The sequence below is a fragment of the Protomyctophum parallelum genome, assembly GCF_964188405.1.
Source record: "Protomyctophum parallelum genome assembly, chromosome: 8".
In the NCBI taxonomy this organism is placed as follows: domain Eukaryota; kingdom Metazoa; phylum Chordata; class Actinopteri; order Myctophiformes; family Myctophidae; genus Protomyctophum; species Protomyctophum parallelum.
In genome coordinates, this window is record NC_139703.1 from 51,670,348 (window position 1) to 51,693,633 (window position 23,286).

Sequence of the window (23,286 nt, forward strand, 5' to 3'; positions counted from 1 at the left end):
TAACCGTATGTATATAACCATATGTATATAACCGTATGTATATAACCGTATGTATATAACCGTATGTATATAACCGTATGTATATAAACGAATGTTTTCATGTGTTGGTTTAAGGGCTGTCAGACGTGCTGCTCGCACGCTCTCATGTCCGCGATGAGGCAGAACACTGACGGCCGACGTCTATAATAACGTTCTTAAGCGACAGGTCAGACATTGGAGCGGTGGTCAAACCAGTCACAACATAACGCAGCGCTTCCCAAATATGCTCCCTAGTCTGACAAGTACAGTACAAGGACACTTTGAAGATGATCTGGTAGATTATCAGTCAAGAGCAAAACTCATTTTTCAACTCACACTTGAAAGCATAATGTGCTCAGCAAGTACGCTCAGACCAGCATGATGTTCTGATTAGTCTTTTGATGATCTGTTCCTTTTTGTTTGCACGGGGCCGACCGCAAACACATGCTACTCCTTAAGGGAAGCCATTGGACATGAAACATACATTTGATCATTTGTCACGTTGGACAAAAGATATTGGAGATGGCCTTAAAGCATGTGCGTGTGCGTGTGACTGTTACATAAGCCTGATGCTCAAAGTATCATGTATCAACCTGTAAATACTGTATGGATAGAATTTCTTAAACACACAAAAATGTGACACTTCTGTCACTTACTTAAAGAAAATAAAGATGTACAGTAAATCAAAGGCTGTTCCACTATGCGTACTGATGTGTGCATCAGTGCTTTTCAGGACTGCAGAATAAAGTCACAGAAATGTCAGGGTAAAAAATGGTCAACTAGTTGATTTATTCAACAAATGTGTAAAATATCAGGCCACATTTGCTGCATACAATCATGCAGATAATTACAGGTTTATATCTAGAAAGATATGTGCTCTTAATTTTTGCAAAATAATATTCATTCAGCATGGACAAAATGCATTGAATACAATCATGAGGTCAGACCAAACCGACTAACTATAACAGAAATATCTACTGTATTCTTCACCGAAAACAACAGATCGAGAAGCTGCGTTGATTGCGTATTTTCGCTGAATGTTCACCCCAAAATAGGGACGCTATAGGGTTCATAAATGTGAGTATGAATATAGGACATTTACAAACTGTAATCAATGATATTCACAATTATTCAGGTTCTTTTTGTTCTTCTCTTTTCAATAATTAGTGTCTCTGTCCATTTGCGGCCGCAGGGTTCGAGCGCGCAGCCACCGCCATCAAAAGAGCCTCTCGCTGCTTTTCTCTCCACTGGTGGTGACGGATGGCACATCTAAATATCTGAGGGTCCCTGCTGGCTGTGTTCTTCACAAACCCCCATCCCCACACTCCGCCTGCCCTCTCAGCCCAGCCCAGCCCAGCCCAGCATCCCAGCCAGCCTGGGCCCCACCTGCCTGCTGCCGTTAGCTGGGAGCCAGCCAGCTGGGAGGATAATTGGCCCCCCAGTCCAACCCCGACTGCCACCCCTGGTGCCTGAAAGCCCTGTTAGCACGTGCTGGGGATACAAAATAAGGTGACCGTCTGCCCCCTGCGTCTCTGGTTTAGCCCCTCATCCGGTGAAGTCACAGTCAGACTGGGGGAAAAGCCTCATTAATGCTCTGTCCTACGAAAATATCTAAAAGCTTGTATAGATCGGCTATTTTTGCTACACGACAATGTCATACGGCATAAAGTATAAATCTAACTTAATGATGACATCTGTCATTGCAGGAGCTGAGACGGTGGGCTTGGGAGAGCGGGGGGGGGGGGGGGGCTTTGGGGGGACAGAGAAAAAAGGAATGGAAATTAGATCACAATACCCCGAGACCACTCTTCAAAATGGCCCCTTTTCCCCATTTTCTTTGCTGCGATGCAACAGAAAAATAATGGAATTTCCCCTATACTGATCCCCTTTTCCTGACTTTAATTGAGACGTCTGCATAAATCAAGCTGCAAAGAGCCCCGTTCTTGCTGTTGACACCGCGCCATGCACAAGCGTGCACATTGTTATACGGTGGATGTGTGTGTGTGTGGCAAAGCGGTCATCGGTCAGTGTTGAGCGTTTGCTCATTATCAGCACAGACATCTCATTGTCTTTCGGGGCTTACAGAATCAAACTTGCCCATTTGTTTCCACACGGCGCTTTGCAGTTTCCCTGAAATGACATTTTCTCCCCGCATTGCCAATCAGATTATCTGGCATTAAGGCTTCACACATTTCATTGACTTTGGGCTTTTGTGCGACGTGGACTCCAGTTTAATGAAATAAATGAGTGCAACCATCCATGTTAGATCTGCGCCGATAAATACTCCATCTATATGCAAATACACAGACGCTAAAGGCCTATAGGTGTTAAAGATATTCATTGTGATCGGTAGCCGTAGGCTTGCAATGCATTTCTTGAGATGAGAATAATGTGCAGATTTCTTCTACTAATCGGCATGAAAACAACCTGGACAAATCATACAGGCGACCTTGGAAAAGTTGAAACATGCGTCAGAAATATACATGTTTATGAAGACATTTCAGCACCTTCTGACATCAGTAAGTCATTGATTGATTGAAATATTTATTAACAGTTTGTAGAATTTACAGTACATTTTAAGCACAAACTCAATACAAAGACTGTCAACTGTGAGTGGACGACCCAATTAAGCATTACACTTGTTTACAACAGGGTCCACATTGTTCAATTCATCAAAACATTTAAAGACATACAGACATTTAGAGACATACAAATAGACATTTCTATGTAGCTAAAGTACAGTCATTGTGGTCGTTTCCTCCAATTGGGAAATACAGAAAAAAACAAAATGTGTGAATGTTACTATAATTATGTAGGCAATGTATAAAATGTAGCAAAATGTGTGAATGTTACTATAATTATGTAGGCAATGTATAAAATGTAGGCTATTGCAGTGGTTTGTAAAACATTTTCAGATCTACAAGATTTGTAGATCGGCCATTTTCAAATATCCGAATAATAAAATAGGTTAAGTGTTTAAAACGGTTCCTCGTTTTGCCGGGACGGATCTCATGGACCCTGAGGGGGTCCCCAGACCCCACCTCATGGACCCTGAGGGGGTCCCCGGACCCCATCTCATGGACCCTGAGGGGGTCCCCGGACCCCATCTCATGGACCCTGAGGGGGTCCCCGGACCCCACCTCATGGACCCTGAGGGGGTCCCCGGACCCCACCTCATGGACCCTGAGGGGGTCCCCGGACCCCACCTCATGGACCCTGAGGGGGTCCCCGGACCCCACCTCATGGACCCTGAGGGGGTCCCCGGACCCCATCTCATGGACCCTGAGGGGGTCCCCGGACCCCATCTCATGGACCCTGAGGGGGTCCCCGGACCCCATCTCATGGACCCTGAGGGGGTCCCCGGACCCCACCTCATGGACCCTGAGGGGGTCCCCGGACCCCACCTCATGGACCCTGAGGGGGTCCCCGGACCCCATCTCATGGACCCTGAGGGGGTCCCCGGACCCCACCTCATGGACCCTGAGGGGGTCCCCAGACCCCACCTCATGGACCCTGAGGGGGTCCCCGGACCCCATCTCATGGACCCTGAGGGGGTCGACCCCACCTCATGGACCCTGAGGGGGTCCCCGGACCCCACCTCATGGACCCTGAGGGGGTCCCCAGAGCCCACCTCATGGACCCTGAGGGGGTCCCCGGACCCCATCTCATGGACCCTGAGGGGGTCGACCCCACCTCATGGACCCTGAGGGGGTCCCCGGACCCCACCTCATGGACCCTGAGGGGGTCCCCAGAGCCCACCTCATGGACCCTGAGGGGGTCCCCGGACCCCATCTGTGGCCCCATCTATTATTACATTTGAGACGTTAAGTTGTGAGCGCACACTTCGTGTGCAGTTCAGTTGGGCAAGTCATAGACCGTGACACATGCAGAGGACGCCAAAGCACCGCCACGCCTGTGCTCCACGGACGCCATGTGTCACCGGTCGATCCGACCCCTGTGCTCCACGGACGCCATGCGTCACCGGTCGATCCGACCCCTGCGTACATTCACAAAGAAACAACACGGACACACGACATTCAGGCCTCATTCGCACATAAAGAACGTTTGTGCTGTGCTCTGCCTGTGTTTGATGCTTTTCCAATGGGAGGCACATGGTTTGACCAAACATTTGTGTTTGATGGCTGTGTTGTGTTCTGTCCCCCCCCCCCCCTCCATCAAACACAAATGTTTGGTCAAACCATGTGACTCCCATTGGAAAAGTGGCCATGAAACACAGGCAGAGCACAGAACATAGTGTTCTTTATGTGTGAATGAGGCCTCGATCAGGCTTCGTACACACATAAAGAACTAATGTTCTGTGCTCTGCCTGTGTTTCATGGCCGCCCCAATGCATTTCCAATGGAAGTCACGTGGTTTGACCAAACACTTGTGTTTGATTGCCCCCCCCCCCCACAATCAAACACAAGTGTTTGGTCAAACCATGTGACTTTGATGTGTGTATGAAGCCTCACAGAGAAACAACAACACAACCTAAAACACCCGTACACACACTATTACACACTATTGAAACTAAATCAGTGTGATCTGACTGAGAAACACACACTATGACACACTATTGAGACTAAATCACTCTCTGTTCCGGGGGAGGGGGGGGGGGGGGGGCAGAGCAGCTCGCAATTCATTTTCAATGGGAGTCACTGGCTTTCACAGAGCAGCTCTGCTCCATGGGGGGGGGGGGGGGGGGGGCAGAACACAGCCATATGAGCAGAGCTGCTCTGCTCCATGGGGGGGGGGGGGGCAGAACACAGCCATATGGAGCAGAGCAGCTCTGCTCCATGGGGGGGGGGGGGGCAGAACACAGCCATATGAGCAGAGCTGCTCTGCTCCATGGGGGGGGGGGGGGGGGCAGAACACAGCCATATGGAGCAGAGCTGCTCTGCTCCATGGGGGGGGGGGGGGGCAGAACACAGCCATATGGAGCAGAGCTGCTCTGCTCCATATGGCTGTGTTCTGCCCCCCCCCCCCCCATGGAGCAGAGCAGCTCTGCTCCATGGGGGGGGGGGGGGGGGGGGGCAGAACACAGCCATATGGAGCAGAGCAGCTCTGCTCCATGGGGGGGGGGGGGGGGGGGCAGAACACAGCCATATGGAGCAGAGCAGCTCTGTCAAACCCAGTGACTCCCATTGAAAACGAACTGCGAGCCGCTCTGCCCCCCCCCCCTCCCCCCCTCTCCCCCTGGAACAGAGAGAGCGATGTCGTTTTAATAGTGTGTCAGGCGCCATAAAGTGTGTGTTTCTCAGTCGGATCACACTGAGACACATATACACGCCTGCTTAGGGTCGAGCTTCTATAGTTGCGAACGCAGTGATTGCGAACGCAGTGATTGCGAACGCAGTGATTGCGAACGCAGTGATTGCGAATTCAGTGAGCACTAACTATGAGACCCTGCAGATCATGTCTGTGTGTCTGTCTGTGTGTCTGTCCCGCTGTGACACCACCCGCCCGCCACCAGAGGGCGCAGCTGTAACACACACACACACACACACACACACACACACACACACACACACACACACACACACAGTAGAAAACTTAAAAAAATTACTAACTAAAAAGAAAAAAAAAGTACGTAATTTATTCTAATTGTTGTTATTGCAATTTACGAGCTGCGTTCGCTTCCCGCGTTTGCGCGTCTTACTTGTATACTATAGCCCAGTGGCTCTCAACATGTTCTGGATCATTCAGTGCCCACTTGAAAATCTTGAAAGCATTCACCTCTTGAAGCCGTGTTTCAGAGCATATTTTAATGATTAATCAATCGATTGTGTTCCAAATTGGATAAATAGAACGTAATAGTATGCTTCTTATTCAATGATGAATAATATATATATATGAAAATCTTAGCGTTTTGCCAATTAATTGGGGGGTTCACTTGCAATAGTTTTAGAAACCACAGTTTCATACCTTCCATGCCAGATATGTTTTCACTTCCTCCCGGCTGCACAGAGCTAGGACACTTAACGCTGTGCAGCACACACTAGAAGAAACAGATGTAAATGAGATAAAAGCGACACAGGAACAGAAATGTTGCTACAACTGCGTAGTTGACGATTATTCCACAATGTTTCCCACATGCTAGATATCAATCAACATACCACAACAAGAAGAACAAGAGAAAACGGCTTTGATTTGTCCAAACGGACCTGGCATGAATATGTTACAGCTTTAAATATCTCTGTGGAGGAGCGGAGGTCACATGTTAAACTGAACAGAGCAGTGGTTCTCTAAATATTTTCATGTCAAGGACCCCACAAATTCATGTGTTTGGTCATAAATCGCCTTCTGAAAATGTCCTGTGCCAGGGATGAATGGCTGGAAAAGATATATACTTTTTTTTGTTTTTTAATAGCAGATCGGCCATTTTCAAATAGCTGATGTGTAGGCCTACAGTTAAAGGGGTACACCCCCTGGGATGTCCCCAAATTTATGGGGTGGGGGTCCTAGATAATTTGCTTAATGTGCAACACTGTTTTCTCACTCAAGAGTAAACAAAACCAACATAGCCTGCCCTACAGTATAAGGACTCCATCTTGCGCCACCCCTTACCCCTTATCCCTAAACTTATTTGCCATTTTTTACTATTTTAAAACATTTAAAAATAGTTCAACTAGCCAATCTACATCGACACGTTGTTAGCTTGTAGATCAGCCATTCGTACAATTGTTAAATGTTTTAAATAGTAAAAAATGGCAAATAAGTTTAGGGATAAGGGGACCAAGGGGTGGCGCAAGATCTAGGGCTACGTGTATACAGTATATCTGCACATTAATAAATAAAGTGACAAAGACCTCTAAAATGAAACATCCTTTTTGATAAGATATGGGGAAGGTTTATCCAATATATTACGGTTAATGATTTATCTTATTTAATGGTGGAAATTGTCTAATTGTATTCTCTGCAGCCGTTTGGTCTTGTGGCCATAAGGACTCTGTTGTTGTTGTTACCATTCTAAGTGCCATTATTTTATTATACTGTACGTATGTTATTGTTTTGTTTTTTGTTTGTTTTTCATTTTAAGTAATTGTATTGTATTGTCTGTATTATGTATCGTTTTGTTGTATTGTCTGTTTGTCAAAAAAAATGAAAAGTCAATAAATATATTGTAAAAAAAAAAAAAAAAACATCCTACTATAAATGCACCACATCTGTACGTACGTACATACGTATACGTCTGTAATCCACGTAACTCGAGAACCGTTTTCCCCACTGACTGCCCACTGCATAGTGTCCACACCACCACAAGGAGTGCAGTGCCCGGCCTTGAGTCGGTGGCATACACTGTTGTCCAGAAACACCACAAAAGGCTCTGGTCAGGCTGGACCACTGCCAGTGGAGCCTGACGCCAGGGCTCCACTGGGCGCGTCTGCGTCGCGTCTGCGTCACGTCTCCGTCGGGAATGTGCCCTTTTAATCAATGGAGGGTGGCTCCACTGCCCGCGTTGCGTCGCGTCTCCGTCACCATAAAATTGAACCGGTTCGTTTTTTGACGCACGCACGCGTGACGCAACGCGACGCAGACGCGCCCAGTGGAGCCCTGGCGTAAGTCCCTTCGCCTGTACAATCCCCTGCCTCTGCCAATTGATTGCCATTGCAATCAATTTAAACCAGTACACTTTTCACTCAGTTTGCACTCTTCAGACACAGGGGTCTCCATAATGTGACACAAACGGGTGTTATGACAACGGGTATTGCATACTAGGTTCAGACACAGGGATCTCCATAATGTGACACAAACGGGTGTTATGACAACGGGTATTGCATACTAGGTTCCCGACTTGCATCGTTCCCAAGTAGGCCAGTGACCAACGGGCACATGTCTAGTTATAACCATTACTGTGTCAAACGTAATCAAACAAACATGAAAAATGTATCAGATATTTGGCCCAATTGTCAAATATTAGAGGCAAAATTGTGAAAATAGACGATCTACATCAGGGGCTCTCAACCTGGGGGTCGCAACCCCTACGATCTACATCAGGGGCTCTCAACCTGGGGGTCGCAACCCCTTGGGGGCCCTGGAATTAGATATATATATATATAATTTATTTATTTATGCAACTGAATGGCTGGAAAATGTAAATTTAGAGTTTACATAGTACACACAGTGCATGCATACACTTTCCTTAATGATTATATCTACCGGTAGTTTCAATATTTATTTATGATGCATTTTCTCTATTATTAAGGTTAATGTAGCAGCCAATTTGTATTGGTGGTGGGGAGGGGGTCGGGGGTCGTGAGACATATAAGCCAAAGCATTTCCGGGGGTCAAACTATATTTGTGCCTCTCAACACCTACAATTCCAAGTGTTCGTCATGTATGAAAATATGATTATTTTGGGGGAGAACCACAGCTCTATAGACATAGAGATTAAACTCAAAGTCTGCACACTAATGTTGTCTTCGGCTCTCAGATCAAAGCTTGATGAAGTGAGTTCTGTGGCCAGATCGAGTCCTATCCTCGCGTAAGCCTAACTTATCATCGATAGTGTTGATACTAGTAAGCGATTCTCGGCAAAGGAAGATGTACGATGTAGGCTTTAGAGTAGATGTAATACAAGGAGTCCAAGTCCTGACAACCCTCACTATAGCAGGTTAACTCTGATAGCGTACTAGGGATGCAACTATGGAATCATGTTCTTAGTGATTATTCTGCAGATTTCTTTTGATTGAAATAATAATTATTATATATATATATATATAGGCCCCATACATCTCATATTTCCCATTGACAATGAAAGGAGAAGATAGGTCAAATGTCCGCCAAATATGACGTACATTTGTGGCAACACAAAGCACCCCTCACTTCACACGGGTGTGATTTCTAGCCCCTCCTATATACAGCTTTTGGTATGTTTCAATATTTGCCATTAACAATGAAAGGAGAAACAGGCATTCTGATTGGCCAGTATGAGGTGATGCATGATGATGTACGATGATAAGAGCGCCCCTCCCTTCATTTAGGACATTTGGTTATAAGGCGGTATGTGACTCAAATTATAGTCTTGTTGTTCATCTTGGCTGCTATGACAATGTAAATTGCTGATGCATTGCACCCAGAGCCATAGCGTAAGATACAGTTACGCAAACTCCCTATTTGAAGGGAGGGACAACCGGAAGTTTACGGAATGCATTGGAGTCTATGCGTCACGTGGCCGGGCTGTTTTCTGACCCCTCAATATTGCAACTCTTCTATTAGATGGCTCTGGTTGCACCATAAGTCAACAGGAACAAAACTAAAAAGAAAATCTGACACTTACCCCAACCCCAGTGTGCCCACTCACTCACCACCGTGCCATCTTCCACATTATCAGTACTTTGGGGCTTAATTGCCACCCTGTAGTCTCTTCCATGTGAGGGGTCATGGCCTCTTTCTTGTCAAACACTGCCATAGGCCTCCAGGACTTTGTTGGACTTGAAAAAGTCTGGTGACGCAACTGGCGAGATTAGTTGTACACAGGTTGGACATCATGGCCCTGCTGCTCCTTTGCCATTTCTTCATGGTGGTACTCAACACGACTTCTGTCTGTTCTTTCCTTAACCGTCCATTCCTTCCGTCCGTAACAACAAACATTTGACCCCATAGTCGAAATGAATGGTTTCCCCAAGCCTTATTATGTCCCCACTGTCAGTGGCTGTTAGCAGGAATAGTTAAAAAACCCATCACAGCTGTTGTTCAAACTCCAACCACAACTGAGCTTGATTCCAATCAGTCCAATTCTAGGCAGCTTGCACAATTCTTTCAAATTGTCATGTGTAGGTGAGGTAAGGACCCAAACGCAGGACAGCCAGGCATGTAGTGTTCTCAAAACCATGAATTGGTGTTTTAATTTAATACAGAATACAGGTGAACATGAACAACTTAAAACAGACTGAAACAGGTGACAGGATACAATGACTCAACAAGGACTGACTGGGGAACAAGACTGATATACACATGAGGGTTGATTACCAAATGAGACACAGCTGGAGCAAACAAACATAGAACCATGGAAACTAGACCAGGGAACAAAACATAGAAATACAAGACCTAGACTGTACAATAAATGACAAAAGTCTGTGACTGTGACACAAATGAAGGGACTTAATTGGCAACACCTTGAATATACACATTTAAAAAATAAGCGTGCACTCAATTCATCACATTATGCATTTCACCTACGCCTGGTGACGCGAGGTTACATTTCACCAGTGGTGGAAAAAGTAATAATAATAGGCTAAATAGTAACTAAAGTTTTAAAATAAATGTAGTGGGGTAAAAGAACAATATTTGGATCTCAGATGTAGTTGAGTAGAAGTAAAAGTATTGGAAATTGGAAATAGGCCTACTCAAGTAACGTACAAATACATCAAAATTGTACTTAAGTACAGTACTTAAGTAATGTACTTAGTTAGTTACTTTCCACCACTGCATTTCACAGTCTCAGCCATGCAGTCATCCCTGCTCTAGTTGCTTTAGGGCCATGTCCAGGTAAAGGCCTATACTCCAGTTTTAGGTGATAAGGTGACCACTGGAAACTACAACATGACGTCACGCCGCGGTGGTAAGTGAAGGCTCATTCATAGTCTGGATTTTCGGTGGTGAGGTGACCACCGAACTACAACATGACGTCACTGAGGTGACCACCGAACTACAACATGACGTCACTGAGGTGACCACCGAACTACAACATGACGTCACTGAGGTGACCACCGAACTACAACATGACGTCACGAGCCGCGGTGAAGAGCAAACCACCGCCACCGCCCCAGCCCTTCTCTCTGTTTTTACTCATCATAGCTCAACGTTATTTCAGCTCCGGGTGGTCAGCTCACCACCGGAGCGGTGGTCACCTCACCACCGGAAATCCAGACTATGAATGAGCCTTGACTCACCGCTCAGCCAAACTCATCTCTCTTGTTTTTACTAACCACCGTTTCGGTGGATAACGGAGAACTTGCCAGTTTACCAAATCGCCGCAGCGAAAATTCTTCATCAATGTCTTCATCGTTGTGCTAACATGCTGTCTTCATCAGTGAAGTATCTATATGTTAAACTCACAGATGTTATAGTTCCAAAGTGATCAAATTATTTTGTGTAATTAAATGGTCAGCTATTCAGTGATAAAAGGTTGAGTATGTGAATACCAATGATAAGTAGGCCTACTATTTCAGGATATTGTTTACTAATGAATTACATTGTTTCGGTACTTTGGTGTTTAAACCTTTAGCATTCATACTTTCGCTATAGTGTTTACTGTTAACTCTAAACAACTGTCCAGCTCTCTCTCTCTCTCTCTCTCAATTCAATGCATTTTAAATGAAGGTGAAGTAAAACTAAAATGCACTAAATTGTGTCGAGTTGGTAAACTGGCGAGTTCTCCGGATACCGTTTCGGTGGTCATCACCTAAAACTGGAGAATATTGTGATGCTGATGTATCCCATCCCATCACACCCTCCCCATCTCTATTCTTATTAAATGATGTATCCCAGTTGCCAATTAAATAACACCCGTATTCGTGTCTTCTTTGCTGGCGTAACGGCCGCAAAGAAGATGGTTGCTTCGCACTGGAAACCGCCTCATACATTGTCATTTCGCCAATGGGCTTTGACCTTTCTAGATATCATTTATCTAGAGATGTCTACAGGAAGATTGCATGGTGCAAAAGAGGAAAACATTGAGATTTGGTCTGGTATTGCAGATTTGGTTAAGGGCATGGTTTAATCATTATTATTATTATTATTATCATTATTTATTTATTTTTTGTCTCCATTGCACAGTAGTAGGAGTAATGACATTTTGTGGCATCTTTGGTCTCGGGGGGGGGGGGGGGGGGGGGGGGTTGCTTGCTTTTGCTGTTATGTGTTGTTTTCTTTAAGTCATTCATGATGTTAACGTGTCTTATTGTGATTTTTGTCTTAAAATAAAAATCATTTGATAACAAAAAAAAAGAGAATATTGTGATGCTTAACCCTGGTTTCAGCTGCTGGCTGTGGTGAATATTGTGATGCTTAACCCTGGTTTCAGCTGCTGGCTGTGGTGAATATTGTGATGCTTAACCCTGGTTTCAGCTGCTGGCTGTGGTGAATATTGTGATGCTTAACCCTGGTTTCAGCTGCTGGCTGTGGTGAATATTGTGATGCTTAACCCTGGTTTCAGCTGCTGGCTGTGGTGAATATTGTGATGCTTAACCCTGGTTTCAGCTGCTGGCTGTGGTGAATATTGTGATGCTTAACCCTGGTTTCAGCTGCTGGCTGTGGTGAATATTGTGATGCTTAACCCTGGTTTCAGCTGCTGGCTGTGGTGAATATTGTGATGCTTAACCCTGGTTTCAGCTGCTGGCTGTGGTGAATATTGTGATGCTTAACCCTGGTTTCAGCTGCTGGCTGTGGTGAATATTGTGATGCTTAACCCTGGTTTCAGCTGCTGGCTGTGGTGAATATTGTGATGCTTAACCCTGGTTTCAGCTGCTGGCTGTGGTGAATATTGTGATGCTTAACCCTGGTTTCAGCTGCTGGCTGTGGTGAATATTGTGATGCTTAACCCTGGTTTCAGCTGCTGGCTGTGGTGAATATTGTGATGCTTAACCCTGGTTTCAGCTGCTGGCTGTGGTGAATATTGTGATGCTTAACCCTGGTTTCAGCTGCTGGCTGTGGTGAATATTGTGATGCTTAACCCTGGTTTCAGCTGCTGGCTGTGGTGAATATTGTGATGCTTAACCCTGGTTTCAGCTGCTGGCTGTGGTGAATATTGTGATGCTTAACCCTGGTTTCAGCTGCTGGCTGTGGTGAATATTGTGATGCTTAACCCTGGTTTCAGCTGCTGGCTGTGGTGAAGCTTGTGATGCTTAACCCTGGTTTCAGCTGCTGGCTGTGGTGAATATTGTGATGCTTAACCCTGGTTTCAGCTGCTGGCTGTGGTGAATATTGTGATGCTTAACCCTGGTTTCAGCTGCTGGCTGTGGTGAATATTGTGATGCTTAACCCTGGTTTCAGCTGCTGGCTGTGGTGAATATTGTGATGCTTAACCCTGGTTTCAGCTGCTGGCTGTGGTGAATATTGTGATGCTTAACCCTGGTTTCAGCTGCTGGCTGTGGTGAATATTGTGATGCTTAACCCTGGTTTCAGCTGCTGGCTGTGGTGAATATTGTGATGCTTAACCCTGGTTTCAGCTGCTGGCTGTGGTGAATATTGTGATGCTTAACCCTGGTTTCAGCTGCTGGCTGTGGTGAATATTGTGATGCTTAACCCTGGTTTCAGCTGCTGGCTGTGGTGAATATTGTGATGCTTAACCCTGGTTTCAGCTGCTGGCTGTGGTGAATATTGTGATGCTTAACCCTGGTTTCAGCTGCTGGCTGTGGTGAATATTGTGATGCTTAACCCTGGTTTCAGCTGCTGGCTGTGGTGAATATTGGACTGCTGTCGCCTCAAATCTTTCAGAGGGCAATTGGTCATTACCAGAAGTGATGGAGGACTGCTAAGCACCCACGGTTATCTTGATAAAAATAAAAAATAAATCTATTTAGCTATTTCTTGGTCTCAGCCTAATTACTACATAATGTATGCAAATATTGCTAAATTTCAAAAGGTGTCATAGTTTATACACAGACATCACAAACAGATTTACACTGCTTACAAGGAAATTAGGTATCATGGGGATCTGTTCTGACACATGCAAATACGTACAGTATGATCTCATGATCTCATGATTGAATACTTTATTGTCAGAAATGTAATCAGTACAGGGTACAGTCAAACAGAACAGTAATCAGTACAGGGTACAGTCAAACACACGTCCAATGGGATCACCGATCACCGAATGGGATCGATCCATTCAGGTCCTGGGCATTCAATTCATAATCATGACATGGAAAATAACAAAAATTCAAATCATCATAAAAGGAAGAAATAGCAAAAATATAAAATATAATGTACAGGTTGGGGTTATAAGGAGGTGGGGGTAGTCACTAGACTTAGCGGAGGGTAATCCTTTCCTCTCCCTTTGGCATGCTGAAAGGTAGATTTTCGCCTGTTTTAAAGGACGCCAGGGATTTGCATTTTTTGAGGGAGGGAGTCGGGGCTTTCCACAGTGCTGTAGAAGGAGAATTTGCCCATGTTTGTTTTGAAAGTGGGCGGTACCAGATCGTTGTTGTGGCTGTGGGAGTCGCTCACTTTCTTTAGGTAGTTTGTCAGGTATGCAGGTACAGAATGGCATAGAGGGCAATGCTGCATTTACTATTTTAAATGTCAGTCCCAATTTCAATTAACTCTGTTTTCTACCCACTATCAAAATGGGTTGCAAAACGATGGGTCTTGGGCGCCAGACTGAGGAGTCAAATTGGTTGTGAATCTGGGGTGAGATTTGACCCCTCGATAAGCCAGATTTATACTTGCTCTTGCTTGGCTCACGTAGTGAGAGCTTGGATACACGAAAGACAGGCAATATGAAAGACCACTTCTTAATGACGTAAAATCAGAGGAAATTCTTTCTACCGTTATTGCACAAAGCACAGATTTCATCGTAGAGCAGGGGTCCTCAACTAGAAATGATGAAGGTCCACAAATATTTTTTTGAATAAGACCGAGGTCCGGTCCCATGCGCGGCGTCCATCGGAGAGCGGGGCTCTATGCCCGTTTAGTATGGTCAAGCCAAGCTTATACAAATCAGATCCCCTTCCACCCAACCAATAATGGGGTGCAGGCCCGGAGTGGACCGGTCGCGGACCGCAGTCCGCCAGTTGAGTACCCCTGTCATAGAGCATAGTTTTGGGTTCTTTGTCAGAAACACTTCAGGACTAAGTGTGAGTGCATTTTCTGCACTGAAGCCTATCACTGATAAAAAGGTGTTGGAATCTGGCCCTCATCAGGAGAACTCTGCCTGAAGCAGTAGTTCCCAATCTTGTTTTCCTTGGAACCCTTTCTTACATCTGACTAAAGCTGAGCCACAAATGCACAAATTGCACACACGTCACACACACTTGTTTTTTGGACACTTACGCCCTGATTCTTGTACAAATAGGGGACTTATCCAACCTACTGTAGATTTTATTTAAAAAAAAGAAATAAAAAAGTTCTGTACGACAAGTTATACTGATATGACATTGCAAACATATAGCCTACAAGCAATATAATGAATGAAAGAGTTCAGGTTTTTGCAACATGTTTAACATTGTTGGACTGCCTCCAAACAGACAGTCTGTGCAAGAGCAGGGGTGTGGTGGGGGAGCAGCACCCCCCCCCCCCCCCCCCCTCCCCATGTTGGGATACATTGCCCTGAATGGTTCCCTGCTGTTTGGGATAGGAGAGGCCCCATGTTGGGATACATTGCCCTGAATGGTTCCCTGCTGTTTGGGATAGGAGAGGCCCCATGTTGGGATACATTGCCCTGAATGGGTCCCTGCTGTTTGGGATAGGAGAGGCCCCATGTTGGGATACATTGCCCTGAATGGTCCCCTGCTGTTTGGGATAGGAGAGGCCCCATGTTGGGATACATTGCCCTGAATGGGTCCCTGCTGTTTGGGATAGGAGAGGCCCCATGTTGGGAAACATTGCCCTGAATGGTTCCCTGCTGTTTGGGATAGGAGAGGCCCCATGTTGGGATACATTGCCCTGAATGGTCCCCTGCTGTTTGGGATAGGAGAGGCCCCATGCTGGGATACATTGCCCTGAATGGTTCCCTGCTGTTTGGGATAGGAGAGGCCCCATGCTGGGATACATTGCCCTGAATGGGTCCCTGCTGTTTGGGATAGGAGAGGCCCCATGCTGGGATACATTGCCCTGAATGGGTCCCTGCTGTTTGGGATAGGAGTGTAGATCTCAGAGAACTGTCAGAGACAACTCCGCTAATCCCCTAATAATTACAACATAAAATACATGGGCCAGTGTAAGGCCCTCATCTGGGGCTTCACTCTGACCACACTATGCTTCAAAATCAACTCAAGTTCGCCTGAGGGGATTTTAATTACTTTTACTGTTAAGAATTCAAAGGAGACTTGCAGTGTTTGAAACGTAAGACAATGCATGACTCACATTGGCAAGAACCCCATCCGTTACAATGTTTGTTTTGTTTTTTTGGAAAACAAAATGTTAATTTAGTAAGTCCATGGACAGAAAAGATACAGGTGAAAAGCTTCAGTGTGTTAAGTATTTCTATCATGTCTTTATTGTCATTAGCTAAGAGGTTTTTCCCCCAGGTATATGAACATAAAAAGGTCTTGCTGCCACCCAGTGGCAATAAGAAGAAACTGCACAGAGGGACTTGAGCACTCATAACACAGAGCATTGTGTTAATCCAGACCATGCCATGTTATACAAGTCCACTTCTTTGTACATAAACATGGGTACATATAATACCAACTCTAACCAATACAAAGATAATAGTCCATGTAAAAAAAAGAAAAACGCCTGTTAAAACAAATTTAAACCAAGCAGCGAGCTTGTGAACATACAATACAAAAAAAAAACATAACAAAAGAAACATCTTCACAACAGGTTTGGACACTTCATCACAACACTGTACATCGGTCAAACATACTAGGAGCAGAAAAATAAACAAGTTTTAGAGTTAAGGAATCATCGACACAAACCGTAAAACAGTGACGACGCATAACTATCTAGACCGGTGGTTCACAATACTGGTCTATGCCAAGGATCCCCAAACAGCCATAGCCTCTGGCTGTGGCCCCCATAGCCTCTGGCTGTGGCCCCCATGTTGCTAAATGGCTTAAAGAATAGGGGGTAAAAAAGAAAATAGCAGATCGAAACGCTAAAACATGTAACCCTAAACCAAAATCTTAAACGAACCTAATTTGATTTTTTTTTCTCCCCATTTTTTTCATCTTCTTTCCAGTTCAAACCTTTTAATTTCAAGGACCCCCAATTTTGTATGCATTAGGCCACGGACCCAATAACTCTTTACAGACCTGTATGGTTCCATTTGGTTCCTAATCAGTCATTTAGGACCCCCTGAAACCCTTCAAGGACCACTTTGAGAACCACTGCTCTAGAAAAGCCCTCGCAGGTCCACTGCAGATGAGAAACGCAGCCTTTTGGCTCATCGCATTATTCTGTTAACCTCAGTCCAAAACAAGTACATGAACGAGCCACGGCAGAGGCAGTAAACACAGGCAGAGGTGTGTGTGTGTGTGTGTGTGTGTGTGTGTGCGCGTACGTACGGCCGCGCACGCAGGTGTGCAAGAGGGAGGTAGCCACAAGCCATCTTAAGAGGCTATTCCAACCTCTAATTTACAATTTCTTCCACTGAAAGACAATAAGGGTGGATTCTTTTGAAACAAACGATAACCCAAGCTATCTGTAGACATATTGGTGAGTTTATCGTCATTTAATATAATCAGATTGGACTTCTGTGTCCCACGAACAGGGCTGGCAACAGGAGGGAATAGCAACTTTGGGTTGGTATAGCCTCCTACGCTGTGAGGGGATTGGGGGGCTTCTCACTCCAAGGCAGGTAAGCTCATTCTGATCAACTCAGTGATTCTCAACCTATGGGCCAAAGACCACTGGTGGGTCCCCCAAAAATTGATTTTAATAACATTAATATAATTTAAAAATACATTATGTAAAACAAATGACATGCTATTCTGTTTTTTCCTTAAAAACCTTGAGAAATATGTTTTCTTTGCGTCTGTGTTGAATCTGTATCACAATCGATTGAGCTACCGTTAAATTGAACTTTCGGCTGCCAATGTGGTCAGATGGGTGGGCCTCCAACGCTCTTGACAAGGTTGAGAACCACTGGATTAACTCTTCACAGAGACAAAGGGTGACATGATATCCACTGGATTAACTCTTCACAGAGACAAAGGTTGAGAACCACTGGATTAACTCTTCACAGAGACAAAGGGTGACACGATATCCACTGCCTCACATGGTGGGGGGGGGGGGGGGGGGGGTCAGGTCAATCCAGCTCCTTAAATCTGGCAAACATGGCTTTTCGTACAGCTTGCTTGTAAGTGGCATGGTCCCAAACGACAGGCTCTTTCTTTTTCTTCTGTAGGGAGGGCGAGGAAATGCAGAGAGAGAGAGAGAGAGAGAGAGAGCAGCTTTTAATATATTGACAATAATGTGTGGCACATTCTGCAGCCAAACGTAAATGTTTAACACCTACCTCCACAGGTTAACGTAAATGTTTAACACCTAACTCCACAGGTTAACGTAAATGTTTAACACCTACCTCCACAGGTTAACGTAAATGTTTAACACCTAACTCCACAGGTTAACGTAAATGTTTAACACCTAACTCCACAGGTTAACGTAAATGTTTAACACCTAACTCCACAGGTTAACGTAAATGTTTAACACCTAACTCCACAGGTTAACGTAAATGTTTAACACCTACCTCCACAGGTTAAATGTTTAACACCTACCTCCACAGGTTAAATAACGTAAATGTTTAACACCTACCTCCACAGGTTCGGCACCCAGACCAGGCCTCTCGCTACCCTTGTAGTTATCCCTGAGTGTGGACAAAGACGCAAATATTTAATGACGATGGGCTAACTATACGCTCATCGACTGCGGTTACTGGTTAAAGCAGAACAAACGCAAAAAATTGAGGAATCGGTTCCATCATAATTATTTGAAACCAATTCTGGAATAGGTTAATCACACTGTCAGAGCTGCTATGTGGACCGCTATACAATACCAGTGGTTCTCAAACCTTTTAATTTTAAGGACACACACACACACACACACCTGGATGTGCATGAGAAGCTATCCGTTTATATATATATATATATATATATATATATATATATATATATATATATATATATATATATTTATTACTATAGGAATCGTTAAGGAACCGGAATTGTTAAAATCCCCCAAAAAAAGAATCCCAACCCTAGTTGAGAGACTTACAATGACATTTTGCAGGAAAGGTGGGGCCACCTACTTGGAGCTTCCAGCCCAGGTGTTGTGGTGATGCTGCTGCTGCTGGTGGTGGTGTTTCCTTCCTTTCTTGGGCTCTGGAGACTTGATGGCATCCTTGGCGATCAGCTACAGGGGATGATGAATCAATGAAGACAATGCATGGTTCTCATTGGCATTCAGGAGTGACGTTTTAACCCATTCTGAACGGGCACCCATTTTGGTGTCAGCATCATGTTATGCTTTAGCTATTGAAAAATAGCAGACCTACAAGCTCATATCGCGCCACCGAGTGGCGCGATACGAGCTTGTAGGTCTGCTATTTTTGAAAAATCGAAGAACGACTGACATTTTTTTAGAATCTGATCTCAGGTCAGAATGGGTTAATCAGACCAGTGTGTGTCCAGTGGAAACCTCGTATGAATCTGATCTCAGGTCAGAATGGGTTAATGAGGCTTACCTCTTTTTCCTGGTTCTCTAAAGCCTCCAGTTCCTTCTTGGAGCGTTTGATCTTGAGGTGGATCTCCATATTTTGCTGTAAGACAGACACGGCAGTGAGATGTGAATGCATACAGCCGGTGGCTGTGTCTCTACTGGGTAAAAACCTTCCTGTGTGTGAGATGTGAATGCATACAGCCGGGGGCTGTGTCTCTACTGGGTAAAAACCTTCCTTTGTGTGTGAGATGTGAATGCATACAGCCGGTGGCTGTGTCTCTACTGGGTAAAAACCTTCCTATGAGTGAGATGTGAATGCATACAGCCGGGGGCTGTGTCTCTACTGGGTAAAAACCTTCCTCTGTGTGTGAGATGTGAATGCATACAGCCGGGGGCTGTGTCTCTACTGGGTAAAATCCTTCCTTTGTGTGAGATGTGAATGCATACAGACGGTGGCTGTGTCTCTACTGGGTAAAATCCTTCCTGTGTGTGAGATGTGAATGCATACAGCCGGTGGCTGTGTCTCTACTGGGTAAAAACCTTCCTCTGTGTGAGATGTGAATGCATACAGCCGGTGGCTGTGTCTCTACTGGGTAAAAACCTTCCTGTGTGTGAGATGTGAATGCATACAGCCGGTGGCTGTGTCTCTACTGGGTAAAAACCTTCCTTTGTGTGAGATGTGAATGCATACAGACGGGGGCTGTGTCTCTACTGGGTAAAAACCTTCCTTTGTGTGAGATGTGAATGCATACAGCCGGTGGCTGTGTCTCTACTGGGTAAAAACCTTCCTGTGTGTGAGATGTGAATGCATACAGCCGGTGGCTGTGTCTCTACTGGGTAAAAACCTTCCTCTGTGTGTGAGATGTGAATGCATACAGACGGGGGCTGTGTCTCTACTGGGTAAAAACCTTCCTGTGTGTGTGATGTGAACGCATACAGCCGGGGGCTGTGTCTCTACTGGGTAAAAACCTTCCTTTGTGTGAGATGTGAATGCATACAGCCGGTGGCTGTGTCTCTACTGGGTAAAAACCTTCCTTTGTGTGAGATGTGAATGCATACAGCCGGTGGCTGCGTCTCTACTGGGTAAAAACCTTCCTCTGTGTGTGTGAGATGTGAATGCATACAGCCGGTGGCTGTGTCTCTACTGGGTAAAAACCTTCCTTTGTGTGAGATGTGAATGCATACAGCCGGGGGCTGTGTCTCTACTGGGTAAAAACCTTCCTCTGTGTGTGAGATGTGAATGCATACAGACGGTGGCTGTGTCTCTACTGGGTAAAAACCTTCCTGTGTGTGAGATGTGAATGCATACAGCCGGGGGCTGTGTCTCTACTGGGTAAAAACCTTCCTGTGTGTGAGATGTGAATGCATACAGCCGGGGGCTGTGTCTCTACAGGGTAAAAACCTTCCTGTGTGTGAGATGTGAATGCATACAGCCGGTGGCTGTGTCTCTACTGGGTAAAAACCTTCCTGTGTGTGAGATGTGAATGCATACAGCCGGGGGCTGTGTCTCTACAGGGTAAAAACCTTCCTGTGTGTGAGATGTGAATGCATACAGCCGGTGGCTGTGTCTCTACTGGGTAAAAACCTTCCTGTGTGTGAGATGTGAATGCATACAGACGGTGGCTGTGTCTCTACTGGGTAAAAACCTTCCTGTGTGTGAGATGTGAATGCATACAGCCGGGGGCTGTGTCTCTACTGGGTAAAAACCTTCCTCTGTGTGAGATGTGAATGCATACAGCCGGTGGCTGTGTCTCTACTGGGTAAAAACCTTCCTCTTTGTGTGAGATGTGAATGCATACAGCCGGGGGCTGTGTCTCTACTGGGTAAAAACCTTCCTGTGTGTGAGATGTGAATGCATACAGCCGGGGGCTGTGTCTCTACTGGGTAAAAACCTTCCTGTGTGTGAGATGTGAATGCATACAGCCGGTGGCTGTGTCTCTACTGGGTAAAAACCTTCCTTTGTGTGAGATGTGAATGCATACAGCCGGGGGCTGTGTCTCTACTGGGTAAAAACCTTCCTTTGTGTGTGAGATGTGAATGCATACAGCCGGTCGCTGTGTCTCTACTGGGTAAAAACCTTCCTTTGTGTGTGAGATGTGAACGCATACAGACGGTGGCTGTGTCTCTACTGGGTAAAAACCTTCCTCTGTGTGAGATGTGAATGCATACAGCCGGTGGCTGTGTCTCTACTGGGTAAAAACCTTCCTGTGTGTGAGATGTGAATGCATACAGACGGTGGCTGTGTCTCTACTGGGTAAAAACCTTCCTGTGTGTGAGATGTGAATGCATACAGCCGGGGGCTGTGTCTCTACAGGGTAAAAACCTTCCTCTGTGTGAGATGTGAATGCATACAGACGGTGGCTGTGTCTCTACTGGGTAAAAACCTTCCTGTGTGTGAGATGTGAATGCATACAGCCGGGGGCTGTGTCTCTACTGGGTAAAAACCTTCCTTTGTGTGAGATGTGAATGCATACAGCCGGTGGCTGTGTCTCTACTGGGTAAAAACCTTCCTGTGTGTGAGAGATGTGAATGCATAAAAACCTTCCTTTGTGTGTGTGCTTATGAGTTGATGGTAAACAGTGATACCCGTCTGTCACAATAATCACCTAACCATAATTTTTTAGATAATCACAATTATTTTGGCATTATTGTGTATCTGCCATTTCCAATATATATATTGTTTTAAACGTTTGAAAGTATTAAGTTATTAAATATGTCAGTAATTTCTTTATATATTTTGTATATTATTTAGGTTAGTTTGGTTTACAAAGCCTAAAAGCAAAACTTTCCAAATGAATGTTCTAAGCCTCAAAACAGAAGGGATAGTTCAGATTTTTTAAACTTAAGTTGTATGAAATACTTGCCATTAATATAGTGGTTGCAACTGTATTAATTAATTGCCCGAGTCCCGTGGTGGGAGTTCTGCTCTGGTTTTAGGTCAATATTAAGTAGTTCCGGTCATTTTGTGGGGGGGCACTGGGGGCCACGCAGTAAAAGTAAATGAATCCACAAAACGAACGTAATTTGTATTGTTGACCTATTTCTAAAATATTAGCGCGACTTTCGTTCAACTTTGACCCCTCTATCACATGGAACTATTCTTTGGGCGTAGTGATATGGACACAAAAAAGATAGCTCTGTGTGATGGAGGGGTAAAAAAATAACGAAAGTTGCACTAATATTTTAGAAATAGGTCAACGATACAAACAACGTTAGTTTTGTGGATTCATTTACCTTTACTGCGTGGCCTCCTGTGCCCCCCCCCCCCCCCCCACAAAATGACCGGAACTACTTGATATTTCACCAAAACCAGAGCAGAACTCTCACCACAGGACTCTGGCAATCAATTAATACAGTTGCAACCACTATATTAATGGCAAGTATTTCATACAACTCAAGTTAAAGAAATCTGAACTATCCCTTTAATGGCAATTATTTGTGTGACAATGAATGGTCAAGTACAATGCCATGATCACTGATCAGGACAGCCCTACCTTATGCAGGTCAGAGAGTTCAATGCCATGATCAGGACAGCCCTACCTTATGCAGGTCAGAGAGTACAATGCCATGATCAGGACAGCCCTACCTTATGCAGGTCAGAGAGCTGCTGGTGGCGGATGAGTGCGTCCTTATTGGGGAACTGCCGTCGACACAGCAGGCAGGCCATCTTCTTCCAGTCCGTCAGCTTGTCGTCCTTGTCGTCCTTGTTGCTCTTGGAGGGCTTCGGAGCGTCGTGTTTCTCCTCCTCCACCTCCTCATCGCTGCCGGCGCCGTAGTCTGAAGCCAGCAGGCCCAGGGAGCTCAACGGACGCTGTGGAGGGAGGCACGTTTTAAACACGGTAGTCTGAAGACGCTGGGGAGGGAGGCACGTTTTAAACACCGTAGTCTGAAGACGCTGGGGAGGGAGGCACATTTTAAACACCGTAGTCTGAAGACGCTGGG

General features: G+C 45.2%; 1 protein-coding gene and 1 long non-coding RNA gene across 3 annotated transcripts in view; one reads left to right on the forward strand and one right to left on the reverse strand.

The window, feature by feature from the left end:
* Nucleotides 1–16,204: 16,204 nt before the first annotated feature.
* LOC310863542 lies at nucleotides 16,205–17,975 on the forward strand. The gene is made up of 3 exons (XR_014569678.1): nucleotides 16,205–17,176; nucleotides 17,207–17,761; nucleotides 17,843–17,975. It is a non-coding gene; the product is annotated as an uncharacterized lncRNA (long non-coding RNA).
* The window catches only part of rbm6 (RNA binding motif protein 6), a 31,317-nt gene continuing 25,691 nt past the window's right edge, over nucleotides 17,661–23,286 (reverse strand). Inside the window, exons 20-25 of one of the 2 annotated variants that reach the window (XM_083771971.1) lie at nucleotides 22,931–23,155; nucleotides 19,370–19,444; nucleotides 18,935–19,038; nucleotides 18,442–18,493; nucleotides 17,889–18,028; nucleotides 17,661–17,801 (exon numbers count right to left, since the gene is read on the reverse strand). In XM_083771971.1, coding sequence (XP_083628097.1) covers nucleotides 17,936–18,028; nucleotides 18,442–18,493; nucleotides 18,935–19,038; nucleotides 19,370–19,444; nucleotides 22,931–23,155 — 549 coding nt within the window. In that variant the 3' untranslated portion in view covers nucleotides 17,661–17,801; nucleotides 17,889–17,935. Of the gene's footprint in view, nucleotides 17,802–17,888; nucleotides 18,029–18,441; nucleotides 18,494–18,900; nucleotides 19,039–19,369; nucleotides 19,445–22,930; nucleotides 23,156–23,286 lie in introns of those variants that run through there. The other variant, XM_083771972.1, reaches the window with a different exon arrangement.